Source organism: Tamandua tetradactyla, chromosome 2 (genome assembly GCF_023851605.1).
Source record: "Tamandua tetradactyla isolate mTamTet1 chromosome 2, mTamTet1.pri, whole genome shotgun sequence".
NCBI classification, from domain to species: domain Eukaryota; kingdom Metazoa; phylum Chordata; class Mammalia; order Pilosa; family Myrmecophagidae; genus Tamandua; species Tamandua tetradactyla.
Window position 1 is genome coordinate 2,740,933 of NC_135328.1, and position 12,943 is coordinate 2,753,875.

The 12,943-nt window shown below is 36.3% G+C and overlaps 2 protein-coding genes across 8 annotated transcripts in view; one reads left to right on the forward strand and one right to left on the reverse strand.

The window, feature by feature from the left end:
- The window catches only part of CENPP (centromere protein P), a 387,615-nt gene that overhangs the window by 105,133 nt on the left and 269,539 nt on the right, over positions 1-12,943 (reverse strand). The window lies entirely within an intron of this gene.
- The window catches only part of ECM2 (extracellular matrix protein 2), a 96,957-nt gene that overhangs the window by 49,943 nt on the left and 34,071 nt on the right, over positions 1-12,943 (forward strand). For all 3 annotated transcript variants that reach the window (XM_077138758.1, XM_077138749.1, XM_077138769.1), the window contains exon 2: positions 8,798-9,110. In XM_077138758.1, the coding sequence (XP_076994873.1) occupies positions 8,822-9,110 (289 nt within the window). In that variant the 5' untranslated portion in view covers positions 8,798-8,821. The remainder of the gene's footprint in view (positions 1-8,797; positions 9,111-12,943) is intronic.

Below are 12,943 nucleotides of genomic sequence, written 5' to 3' on the forward strand. Positions count from 1 at the left end.
CTGCTAACAAATTGAAGGACACTTGGATTGTTTCCACATTCTGTCTATTATAAAGAAAGGGGCTATGAACATTAATATATAAATTTTTGCATGGACATATGCTTTCATTTCTCTTGTGTAAATACCTGGAAGTGAAATGGTTCGATAAATGGTGGGTACATATTTAACTTTCAAAGAAATTGCCTACTATTTTCAAAGTGGGTGTAAAATTTTACATAACCAAAAGAATTGGATTGTTCTAGTGACTCCATATTATTGCCAATAGTTGCTACAATCTGCCTTTTTAATTTTAGCCATTCCAATAGGTGTGTAATAATATCTCATTATGGCTTGAATTTACCATTAGTAAATTAGTACATTAGTCTCTAATGACTAATTATGTTGAGCATCTCCTCATGTGCTTATCTGCACATGTGTCTGTTCAAATCTTTAGACTGTTTTTTTTTTGGCATGGGCAGACTCCAGGAATCGAAGCCAGGTCTCCAGCTCAGTAGGCGAGAATTCTTTCCATTGAGCCACTGTTGCACCAACCTCGAATGGTTATTTTTGTTGTTGTTTGTTTTTCGGTGCATGGTTCGGGAATTGAACCCGGGTCTCCCGCATGAAAGGCGAGCATTCTAACCACTGAACCACCTGTGCACTCCCTTAACTGGTTTTTAAAAATGCATTGTCTTATAATTGAGTTCTAAGCGTTCTTTGCCTTTGATACAAGTCTTTTGATGAATATATATTTTGCAAATATTTTTTTCCAGTCTGTGACTTGCCTTTTCATTTTCTTAATAGTCTTTTGAAGAGCAAAAGATTTTAAATGTGATGAAATCCAATTTATTATTTTTATATTTCATGCCTTTCATTGCTACACTTAAATCTTTACTAAATCTAAGGTTAAAATTTTTCCTATTTTCTTTTATAAGTTTTATAGTTTTAGTTCTTCAAATAGCTATGACCTATATTTTATATTGTATTATTGTTTTGTACATAGCTGAAATTAAGTATAGAAAATCAGGTAGTGTTAGGCCTCCAATACTGTCTTTTTTCAAGAATGTTTTGGCTGTTCTAGGGATTTCTGCATTTCCATATATCATTTAAAAACTGTGTTGGAATTTAGATCAGCATGACAAATCTATAGATTAATTTTGGGGAGAACTGAGAATTTAACAACATTGAGTATTCTGATCCATATACACAATATATAGCTCCATTTATTTAGGTCTTCATTAGTTTCTCTCAGTTTTCAGGGCACAGATCTTGCACATCTATTATGAGAAGTATCTTTTAAAAAGTACTTCACATTTTTTGATCTATTATAACTGGTACTGTACTTTTAACTTCAGTTTCTTATTGACTGTTCTTGGCACATAGACATAAAACTAATTTTTGCATATTGATCTTGTATCCTAAAACCTTTCTAAATTTGCTTATTAGCTCCACAAGCACTTTTGTAGACTTAGGATTTTCTAAATAGATAATGTCTACAAATAAATCCACTTTCATTTCTTCATTTTTAATCTGCATGCACCCATTAAAAATTGTGCATTTGTCTATTTCTTTTTGCAGGTCTATCATATTTTGCTTCATGTATTTTGCAGTTGTGTTACTGAGTGCATAAATGTATAGGATTCTTACAACTTCATGATAAATTGTCTTATCACTATGCAATTACCTTCTTACCTCTAGGAATATTCTTTGCTGTGAAACTTACTTCATCTCATATTAATATAGCCACTGCAGTTTTCTTCTGGTTGGTGTTACCATGATGTATTTTCTTCTATCCCTTTACTTTTTTTTTTTTGCATGGGCAGACACAGGAAATCAAAGCCCGGTCTCTGGCATGTCAGGCGAGAACTCTGCCTGCTGAGTCACCATGGCCCACTCTACCCTTTTACTTTTAACTTTATATCTTTTTATTTAAGATGGGTTTCTTGTAGGCAGCAAGTAATTGGTTCTTGTTTCTTTAGTTCAATCTGATAATCTTCGGCTTTTAATTGTGGCATTTAATTCATTTATATCTAATATGACTCATGATATAGTAATGTTGAATTCTACCATCTTGCTATTTGTAGCAGCTGTTCTTTGTTCCTGTTCTTCTTTTTCTGTCTTGTTTTGAGTTTTTTTTTATGATTCCATTTTATTTCCTTTGTTGGTTTATTAGGTATAGCTCTTTTTTGTTTGGTGGTAGCCTTAGGGCTTACAGTATAACTCTTTTTTTTTTTTTTTTGCATGGGCAGGCACCAGAAAACGAACCTGGGTCTCTGGCATGGCAGGCGAGAACTCTCCCTGCTGAGCCACCATGGCCTGCCCTACAGCATACACCTTTAGCTTATCCCATTTTACCTTCAAGTGATATTATACCACTTCATATATGAGAACTTTACAAGAGTATGTTTCCATTTCCTATTTCTTCCTTTATGCTACTGTTATATATTTTACTTTTACTTATGTTAAAAACTCCAAAACTCATTATTATTGTATTTACAGAATTATTAAACAGTTGACTGTACTAAATAGTCAATAATCAGTTGCTGTATGGGGTAATACTGACTTTCATAGCTTCAGAGTTCTAACTGAGTCTCAGGTGTCACGCAGATACGTGAAGTTTCAGGGAACAACCAGGTTATACTCAAATAGGTTAGTATCTCAGAATTTAGATATAACAGTTACAGCTCCAGAATAGATGTGATTGCTCTCAGAGTTTACAATCTGGGAACCTTTAATAGGCCCCAACCTGATAATTCATGCTCTCAACTTTAATTCTCTGAGTTTGTATATTATAGTTACTGCATATGAGTGAGGCATGATAATATTTGTAAAGCTGATCTGGATAGGACTAAGGTAAATCAGAACACAGGGTAAAGGATGATGCAATCTGCATTTTAAAATTTCAACTTCTGTGTGAGATCCAAAGAAAAGATGTTTATTTGGTGCAAAATTTATATTTGAGGTAATGCATTATTTAACTTAACTTGCATGGTCAGTTTATTTGAACACCATGATTACATGGAATCTTGAATAGGGAGTGACATTTTGTTGGTTTGTACAAATTAGTGTGATGCCCCGATACATCTCAGAGTTATTTGGGGAGAATAAAAAAGTATTTACAAAGTTCCTTGGGGGACTGGGGAGAAAGGAAGAAATATTAAATTTCTCCACCTGGGAAATTCCTGATAATTTCGCAAGCAATGGGAACAACCAATTCAATAGGCTAAGCCCTCAATCTTGGGGCTCGCCCCTATGAAACTTAATCCTGCAAAGAAGAAGCTAAAACCTACTTAGAATTATGCCTAAGAGTCATCCCCAGTGAACCTCTCTTGTTGCTCAGATGTGACCTCTCTCTCTAAGTCAACTTGGCATGTGAACTTACGGCCCTCCCCCCTGTGTGGGTCATGACTCCCAGGGGTGTAAATCTCCCTGGCAATGTGGGACAGGACCCCTGGGATGAGCTGGGACACAGCCTCATGGGACTGAGAAAGTCTTTTTGACCAAAAGGGGAACAGAGAAATGAAATAACATAAAGTCTCAGAGGCTGAGAGATTTCAAACAGTGCTGAGAGGTTATCCTGGAGGTTATTCTTATGCATTATATCAATATCCCCTTTAAGTTTCTGGTGCATTGGAGTGGCTGGAAGGAAGTACCTGAAACTGGAGAACTGTGTGCTAATAGCCTTGATTCTTGGATATAAGTTTATAACTATTAGCTGTGACCATGTAACTGTATAAACCTTGTGGCTAATGCTCCCTTTACTCAGGGTATGGGCAGATGAGTAAAAAGATAAGGACAAAAAATAAATAATGTCAGGTGGGGGATAAGGGGTTAAAAAAAAGTGAGTAGATTGCAATACTAGTGGTCAATGAGAGGGAAGGGTAAAGGATCTGGGATGTATTGGTTTCTTCTTTTTATTTCTTTTTCTGGAGTGATGTAAATGTTCTAAAAATGATCATGGTGATAAATACACAACTATGTGATGATTTTGTGAGCCAGTGATTGTATACTTTGGATGGACTGGGTGTGCATGAAGATATCTCAATAAAAATATTCTTAAAAAATAGCCAATTATCTTTTAAATATACTACAAAAAGAAAAAAGAAAACTTTCATATTTACGTACATATTTGTCATTTCCTGTGCTCCTTGTTCTTTTGTGTTGATCTACAGTTTCATCTGGTATAATTTTCCTTCTACCTGTAGGAATTCCTTTACCATTTGTTGTAGTGCAGATCTGCTAGTGATTCTTTCAGCTTTTGCATGCCTAAAAACACCTTTATTTTACTTTTGTCTTTGAAAGATATTTTGGCTGAGTATAGAATTCTATGTTGATAGTTTTTTTTCTTTTAATACCTTAAAGATGCTGCTCCATTGTTTCTGGCTTGTACTGTTTCTGAAAAGAAATCTGCTTTAAGCCTTATCATTAATTCTTTGCACATAAGGTATCATATGTGTCATATTCTCTGGTTGCTTTTAAGATTTTCTAAATTGGTTCTTTTTTTTTTTTTTTTTTTTGGAATGGGCAGGCTCTGGGAATCGAACCTGGGTGTTTGGCATGGCAGGTGAGAATTCTGCCACTGAGCCACTGTTGCACCACCCAGATTTTTTTTTTTTAATCACTGGTTTTGAGCAATTTGATTATGATGTATTGGCACAATTTTCTTCATATTTCTTATGCTTGGGATTCGTTGAACCTCCTGAATCCATGGATTTATAGTTTTCCTTAAACTTGAAAAATTACTGGTCTTATTTCCTCAAATATTTTTGTCATATTTCGGACACAGTAAGTGGTATTTGTGCCCAGGCAAAGGACCCAGGGAGGCAAATGAGACAAGGTCGTACTATTTTACTACACTTAAAACAATCACCCACCATTCTATAACATTTGGGTGATAGACAATGTAGCTTGAGGAAGGTTTGCTTTCCCTAGTTCATTTCAAACTCCATAATTTTGATTGGCTCATGGTTTTCCAATCAGGCTCCCTCAGAATCCCCACAGCTAAATTATAAGTGTCAAAGCAGATACAGCATATTAAGAGATGACTTCATTTAGTCAAATGGTTGGAAAGAAAGGTTTAGTCAAATAATTCCTCAAGGGTCATTTGGCTACTTCCCAAGGTCTGAACAAGAGACTGAATTGATAGAGTCTATGGCTCCTTGTTACACCTTTATACTTTGAATATCCTTCTTATTCATTTTTTTGTATAATACTTATACAAAGCAAAGAAAGAAAAACGCAATAGTTTTCAAAGTGCTCAACAAGTAGTTACAGGGCAGGTTTGTCATGGGCTACCATACCATCATCTCAGATTTTTCTTTCTAGCTGCTCTAAAACATTGGAGGCTAAAAGGAATATATATATTTTTTATCATTTTTTTTTGAAAAATAACATATATACAAAAAAGCAAAAAATTTCAAAGCACAGCACAACAATTAGTTGTAGAACAGATTTCAGAGTTTGGTATAGGTAAAAATTCCACAATTTTAGGTTTTTACTTCTAGCTGCTCTAAGAAACTAGAGAGTACAAGAAATACCAAGATTCAGCTATCATACTCATTTGTTAAATCCTACATTCTCTGTATAAGTCCACCATCACCTTTGCTCTTTCTCCCACTCTTTAGAGGTAGCTGGGCTATGCCCATTCTAACTTTTTCATATTGGAAAGGGTAGTGAGAAAGAAATAGCTGATGTTCTGGAAAGGCTGGCTCCTTTAGGTTTTAGGACTTATTTGGTCCAGGGATCCATCTGGAGGTTGCAGGTTCCTGGGAAGTTACCCTAGTGCATGGAACTTTTGTAGAATCTTACATATTGCCCTAGGTGTTCTTTAGGATTGGCTGGGATGGTTTTGGTTGGGGTTTGGCAAGTTATGATAGGTAGCAATGTCTAAATGAAGTTTGCATAAAATCAACCTCCAGGGTAGCCTCTTGACTCTACGTGTAAAACTCCTTCTTATGTGATGACACTTTGAGCCAGTGGTTGTAGACTTTGGATAGTTTTAATGGTGTGCAAATATATCTCAATAAAACTTCACTAAAAAAAAAGCTCCTTATTTGCAATTTAGAGTTTTAAACTCTATATGTAACATCACTCTGAACATTTTACTATTCTTATCCATTACTACTCAGTGTGAATACTTGTGAAATACAACTTGCTTTTTCACTCTGGTCAATGGATATGATCAAGGCAAATCAGGGAGGACTGGGATAAATGTCGTAAGTGAACAAGGCTGCTGTTTTAACTAATTTTTTTATAAAACCAAGAAATACATTAGATTCTCATTAAAGGTTGATAGCAGCAAAGCTTTTGCAATTCTTGGTCCTTAAGATCCCTGTGGTTTCAAATTCTCCTCCACACAATCCCCTGCTGTGTGGGAAAGGTTCCCTATTTCAGAGAATATTGGCTGTAAGGGAGTCAGAGAAGAGAGAGCAGCAGGTGAGGTTGGGGACACTGACCAAAGTAGGTCTCAGCTGCTGAAATTTGAAAAAGGACTAGAAACTACCAAAAACTTCCTTTGCAGCTCTAAGTATAAATCAAGAAGGTTTTGCTGTACGAACCTTTAAAAAAAATTTTTTTTTGTAAACAACAACCATCAAAATTCTTGACATACAAACATTCTACACATGGTGTACAATCAATGGCTCACAATATTATCACATAGTTGTGTATTCATCATCATGATCATTTTTTTCGAACATTTGCATCTCTCCAGCAAAAGAAATAAAAAAAGAGAAAAGAAAAAACTCAGATACCATACCCCTTACCCCTCATATTGACCACTAGTATTTCAGTCTACCCTATTTATTTTAACCTTTGTTCCCCTATTGGTTATTTCTTTATCCATATTTTTTACTCATCTGCCCATACAGTAGATGAAAGGAGCATTAGAAGGTTTTCACAATCACACAGGCATACTGTAAAAGCTGTATCATTATACAATCATCTTCAAGAAACACGGTTACTGGAACACAGCTCTACAGTTTCAGGTACTTCCCTCAAGTCACTCTAATACACCATAAACTAAAAAGGAGATATCTGTATAATGCATAAGAAGAACCCCCAGGATAACCTCTCGACTCTGTTTGAAACTCTCAGCCACTGACACTTTATCTTGTCTCGTTTCTCTCTTCCCCCATTTGGTTGAATAGGTTTTCTCAATCCCTTCATGCCAAGTCCCAGTTCATCCTGGGATTTCTGTCCCATGTTATGTCCCACATAGAGGGGGTAGAGCTGCTGTGTCAGCTTAGACAGAGAGAGGCCACATCTGAGCAACAAAAGAGGCTCTGTGGGGGTGACTCTTAGGCCTAATTTTAAGTAGGCTTAGCCTATCCTTTGCAGGGATAAATTTCATAGGGGCAAACCCCAAGATTGAGGGTTCAGCCTATTGATTTGATTGTCCCCACTGCTTGCGAGAGTATCAGGAATTCTCCAAATGGGGAAGTTGAATTTTTCCCCCTTTCTTACCATTCCCCCAAGGGGACTATGAAAATATTTATTTATTCTCTGTCTGAATCACTCTTGGATTTATCTGCACATCACACTAACCTGGATAAACCAACACAATTGCATGCCCCATTCAAGGTTCCATGTACTTATGGTGTTCAATTAGACTGACCATACATGTTAAATTAGGAAATGCACTATTCAAAATATACATTTTGCACCAAACATCTCTCCATTTAGTCTCACTCAGAAGTTGAAGTTTTAATATATGAATGACCATCTAATTTCAACACCCTGCAATACTGACATTCCTTTGTTCTTCTTCACACAAAAACATTTTTTAATTTGTACATTTAGTCACTATCATTGCACACTCTAGGCATTCCTAAATTATACCATCTCAGTCTTTATCGTGTATCTTTCCTTCTGGTTTCATACATGTCCCCAGCCCTTCTCCCTCTATCATTTTCACATTCAGCTTCATTCAGTTGTACAAATCTTTTGACTCCAGCCCCTGCCATTACTATGCAGAAGATTTTTCTTTACCTACCCCTGCTATCTGACTTTATAGTGACTGGGCCAACCTTTCAGACCACAATACTACTATTGAACTTAGCCTTTATCTTATCATCAACAGTATCTAAATATTCATTTCTCAAATTATTTTTTCAGCTTTACCATGTACATGGGTCCTGTACTGCCCTGAGATCATTTAAGAGTTATTCTTCATGCCTCTTGTCTCTGTATAACTGATGCTAGTTTACTGTTATTTTCATATGGTACCATCATGCCAATCCCCACCCCCATCCCAACAACATAAAATTATAGAATTATAGAACAAACTAGAAGAGTTGGGAAAATGGGTGGTTGATGACACCAGTCAGAGAACAGATGTAGAGTAATCTCCCAAGTGAACTATGAAAATATACAATGCAGTGGTCCAGAAAAGGGCAGGCAAACTATGGCCCATGGACCAAATCCAATTTGCTGCGTATTTTGTAAATAGTTTTAATGTAGCACAGCTACACTAATTCATTTATATATTGTCTACGGCTGCTTTCGTGCTACAATGGAAGAGTTGAATAGCTGTGACATAGAATATATGGCCTGCAAAGCCTAAAATATTTACCATCTGGTCCTTAATAGAAGAAGTTTGCTGGTACCTGATCTGAAGGTAAAGACCAAAGTTCTTTGATTCTGATACAAAAATTCCAAATTCTGATTTGGCAGTACTGCTTTAACATATAGCCCATATACAATATTTGTGTTATTTCTCAGACTTGCTAACTGGGCATGCAAGAAATTATGAGTCAATTTTTAGAGGTAAAAATTTGGTCACCACTAACTCCAATTTTAAATTTTATTCTCATTTTAGAAATTGGCTGGTAAAAAGTCAAACATGAAGTTTTCGGTTTTGTATTATTTTCTTCTGCTTATGACTTTTCATGTGGACTTTGGACAAAATGAAGAAATTCCTAGGAAACAAAGGAGGAAGCTCTATTACCGAAGATTGAGGAAAAGTTCTCTATCCAACCACAAGTCAAATAGACAGCTTGGAATTCAGCCAACAACTACGGTTGCACTAGCAGCAAAATTTCCTACAGTTAACTTTGATTATAGCACAGAGGAAAAATTCGAATCCTTTTTAAGTTTTCCTGGAAGAGAATCAAGCTATGATGTGTTACCAGGTAAGAAAACCTTCATGTAGGTAATTTACCCCTCCCCTGCTCCAAAATTATTATATTGTGGTTCATCTATAACGATTCATTTTTAAATAATTTTAAAAATCATTTAAGGAATGTATTTATAATACAAAATCATTGGACAAAAAAAGTACTTATTCTACCACTATCTTATAAAACCAAACTTATTATTTTGGTTTATTGCTTTATAGTCTGTTTGTTACATATATATTTTAAATAATTGTAATAATTTAAGTATACATATATCTTTGTAAAATGCTTTTTCATTCAGAATGATAGATCACCTAGAAATAGAGCCAAATTATTCAGATGATTCTATGAACACATGGCTGCTAAATATAGTCTTTGTTTAAACTTTCTTCGTAGTCTTCCCCATATCTTACTTCTCACTCCATCTTCAATATCTCCATTTTATATTTGTCTACTGCTTTCTTAATTTTGCCTTCTCTTTTTTAATGCTTCATCTTGCTTTCTTGTGTCTTATGTTAAGACACAAGCTGCATGAACTTGTGAGTCTGGCAGCTTCCTAGAGCATCACAAAACAAAGGAACTTTCATGCCGAGCTTAGCCTAGCCTATTGGAAAAATAGGAGAGGATGACAACAAGAAAGCAGCATGAAAACCTGAATGAATTTAAATATGTTTAGATGTTTATTCCATTACTGAATTTACTTTAAATTCTGATTTTTACACTGTCAAATACCCAGTGTAAAAATGGGTATTTTACTAGGTTGCCGAAAAAATTTTTCTGGCTGTAGTACTGTAATAGTAATTTTTTCATTTTTTATTTGTAATAGTAATTTAAAAATATATATTTTTGTTTCAGTTCTTCATTGAGGAAACTAATAAATGCACAACTGATACATAGATAAGTATTGTCACATTTCAGTAGAGAGCTTTGTCATGAGCCTTTTCATTTTTTCTTTCTTATTTTAATGTAGAAAATTTTTAAACCAAAAATGGACTTAAAGCAACTGAATTTTATATATATATATAGAATAGCCTATTGAATTTTTAAAGGTTGAAAAAACTGGAAATTCTGTCAAAGATGTCAAGTAGGCATTTGTTAAAAGCTGGTATTTGATGACTGTGTTTTTCCAAGTTTGGAAGAAAAATTAATTAAATTATAGACGTGATGCCATTAAATAAAACTTTCAAAAGAAAATATCACTGTGCGATTTTTTGAGGCCAATAGTTTCATACATTTTCTCAATAAAACCAAATGCTTCTAAATGCTATTATTTTCATAAAGTTAACAGGAATAACATACTCTCATCATGAAACTACGCGATTTAGGTCATACTTACAGCCCAGTGGAGAAAAAAGTCTGGAGGCAGGAAACTCAATTAAAAAGATGGTTTAAAAATGCTCTCCAGGACTTCCGGAGAAGATGGCGGCTTAGTAAGACGCGCGGGTCTTAGTTCCTCCTCCAGAAAAGCAACTAAAGAAACAGAAACAATACGAAACAGCTCCTGGAGCCACGACAGAGACCAAAAAGACAGCGTACCCCATTCTGGAACAGCTCAACGGGCAGGGAGAATCCTCTGCGGTGAGATACCCGAGGGGCGCGCGTTTTCCCGGCCGGGGCGGCTGGCGACTGGGGTCCCCTCCACGCACGTGGCTCTCCAGTCTGACTGGGAACGTTGGATAGTGGGGCCCTCCCACCACGCTTGGCGTCTCGGGCCAGCTGGGCAATTTGGACCGGCACCTCCCCAAGCCGCGGTGGCCGGCGACCCCCCGCCCATGCGCGGTTTCCCGGGCCGACTGCGGGATTCGGATTGGCAAGTTAAAGGAGCCACAGCATCTTTTACTGGTGGGACCCGCAGACAGACGAGCGCCACGAGCGCCACCTACTGGGCAGGAAAAGAAAAACAGAGCCCAGAGATTTCACAGAAAAACCTTTCAACCAGCCGGGTCCCACACCCAGGGAAATCTGATCAAATGCCCAGACACCAGCAGAAAATAATGGATGATGCTCGGAAAATTGAAGATATGGCCCAGTCAAAGGAACAAACCAATAGTTCAAATCAGATACAGGAGCTGAGACAACTAATGCTGAATATACGAACAGAAATGGAAAAACTCTTCAAAAACCAAATCAATAAATTGAGGGAGGACATGAAGAAGACATGGGCTGAACAAAAAGAAGAAATAGAAAATCTGAAAAAACAAATCACAGAACTTATGGGAGTGAAGGACAAAGAAGAAAAAATGGAAAAAACAATGGATACCTACAATGGTAGATCTAAAGAGACAGCTACAATTAGTGAACTGGAGGATGGAACATCTGAATCCTAAAAAGAAACAGAAACTATAGGGAAAAGAATGGACAAACTTGAGCAGGGGATCAGGGAACTGAATGACAATATGAAGCGCACAAATATACGTGTTGTGGGTGTCCCAGAAGGAGAAGAGAAGGGAAAAGGAGGAGAAAAACTAATGGAAGAAATTATCACTGAAAATTTCCCAACTCTTATGAAAGACCTAAATTTGCAGATCCAAGAAGTGCAGCGCACCCCAAAGAGAATAGACCCAAATAGGCATTCTCCAAGACACTAGTTAGAATGTCAGAAGTCAAAGAGAAAGAGAGGATCTTGAAAGCAGCAAGAGAAAAACAATCTGTCACATACAAGGGAAACCCAATAAGACTATGTGTAGATTTCTCAGCAGAAACCATGGAAGCTAGAAGACAGTGGGATGATATATTTAAATTACTAAAAGAGAAAAACTGCCAACCAAGACTTCTATATCCAGCAAAATTGTCCTTCAAAAATGAAGGAGAAATTAAAACATTTTCAGACAAAAAGTCACTGAGAGAATTTGTGACCAAGAGACCAGCTCTGCAAGAAATATTAAAGGGAGCACTAGAGTCAGATACGAAAAGACAGAAGAGAGAGGTATGGAGTAAAGTGTAGAAAGATGGAAAATCAGATATGATACATATAATACAAAAGGCAAAATGGTAGAGGAAAATATTATCCAAACAGTAATAACACTAAAAGTTAATGGACTGAATTTCCCAATCAAAAGACATTGAATGGCAGGATGGATTACGACCCAGCAATACCACTGCTAGGTATCTACTCAAAGGACTTAAGGGCAAAGACACAGGCGGACATTTGCACACCAATGTTTATAGCAGCATTATCTACAATTGCAAAGAGATGGAAACAGCCAAAATGTCCATCAACAGACGAGTGGCTAAACAAACTGTGGCGTATACCTACGATGGAATATTATGCAGCTTTAAGACAGACTAAACTTATGAAGCATGTAATAACATGGATGGACCTAGAGAACATTATGTTGAGTGAGTCTAGCCAAAAACTAAAGGACAAATACTGTATAGTCCCACTGATGTGAACCGACATTCGAGAATCAGCTTGGAATATATCATTGGTAACAGAGACCAGCAGGAGTTAGAAACAGGGTAAGATAATGGGTAATTGGAGCTGAAGGGATACAGACTGTGCAACAGGACTAGATACAAAAACTCAAAAATGGACAGCACAATAATACCTAAGTGTAATGTAACTATGTTGGAACACTGAATGAAGCTGCACCTGAAATATAGTTTTTTGTTTGTTTGGTTGTTTGTATCTTTTGTTTTTGTTTTTTTTCTTTTTCCTTTTTATATATATATATATATTTTTTATTAGTATTATTATTTTAATTCTCTTCTCTATATTAACATTCTATATCTTTTTCTGCTGTTTTGCTAGTTCTTTTCCTAAATCGATGCAAATGTACTAAGAAATGATGATCATACATCTATGTGATGATACTAAGAATTACTGAGTGCATGTGTAGAATGGAATG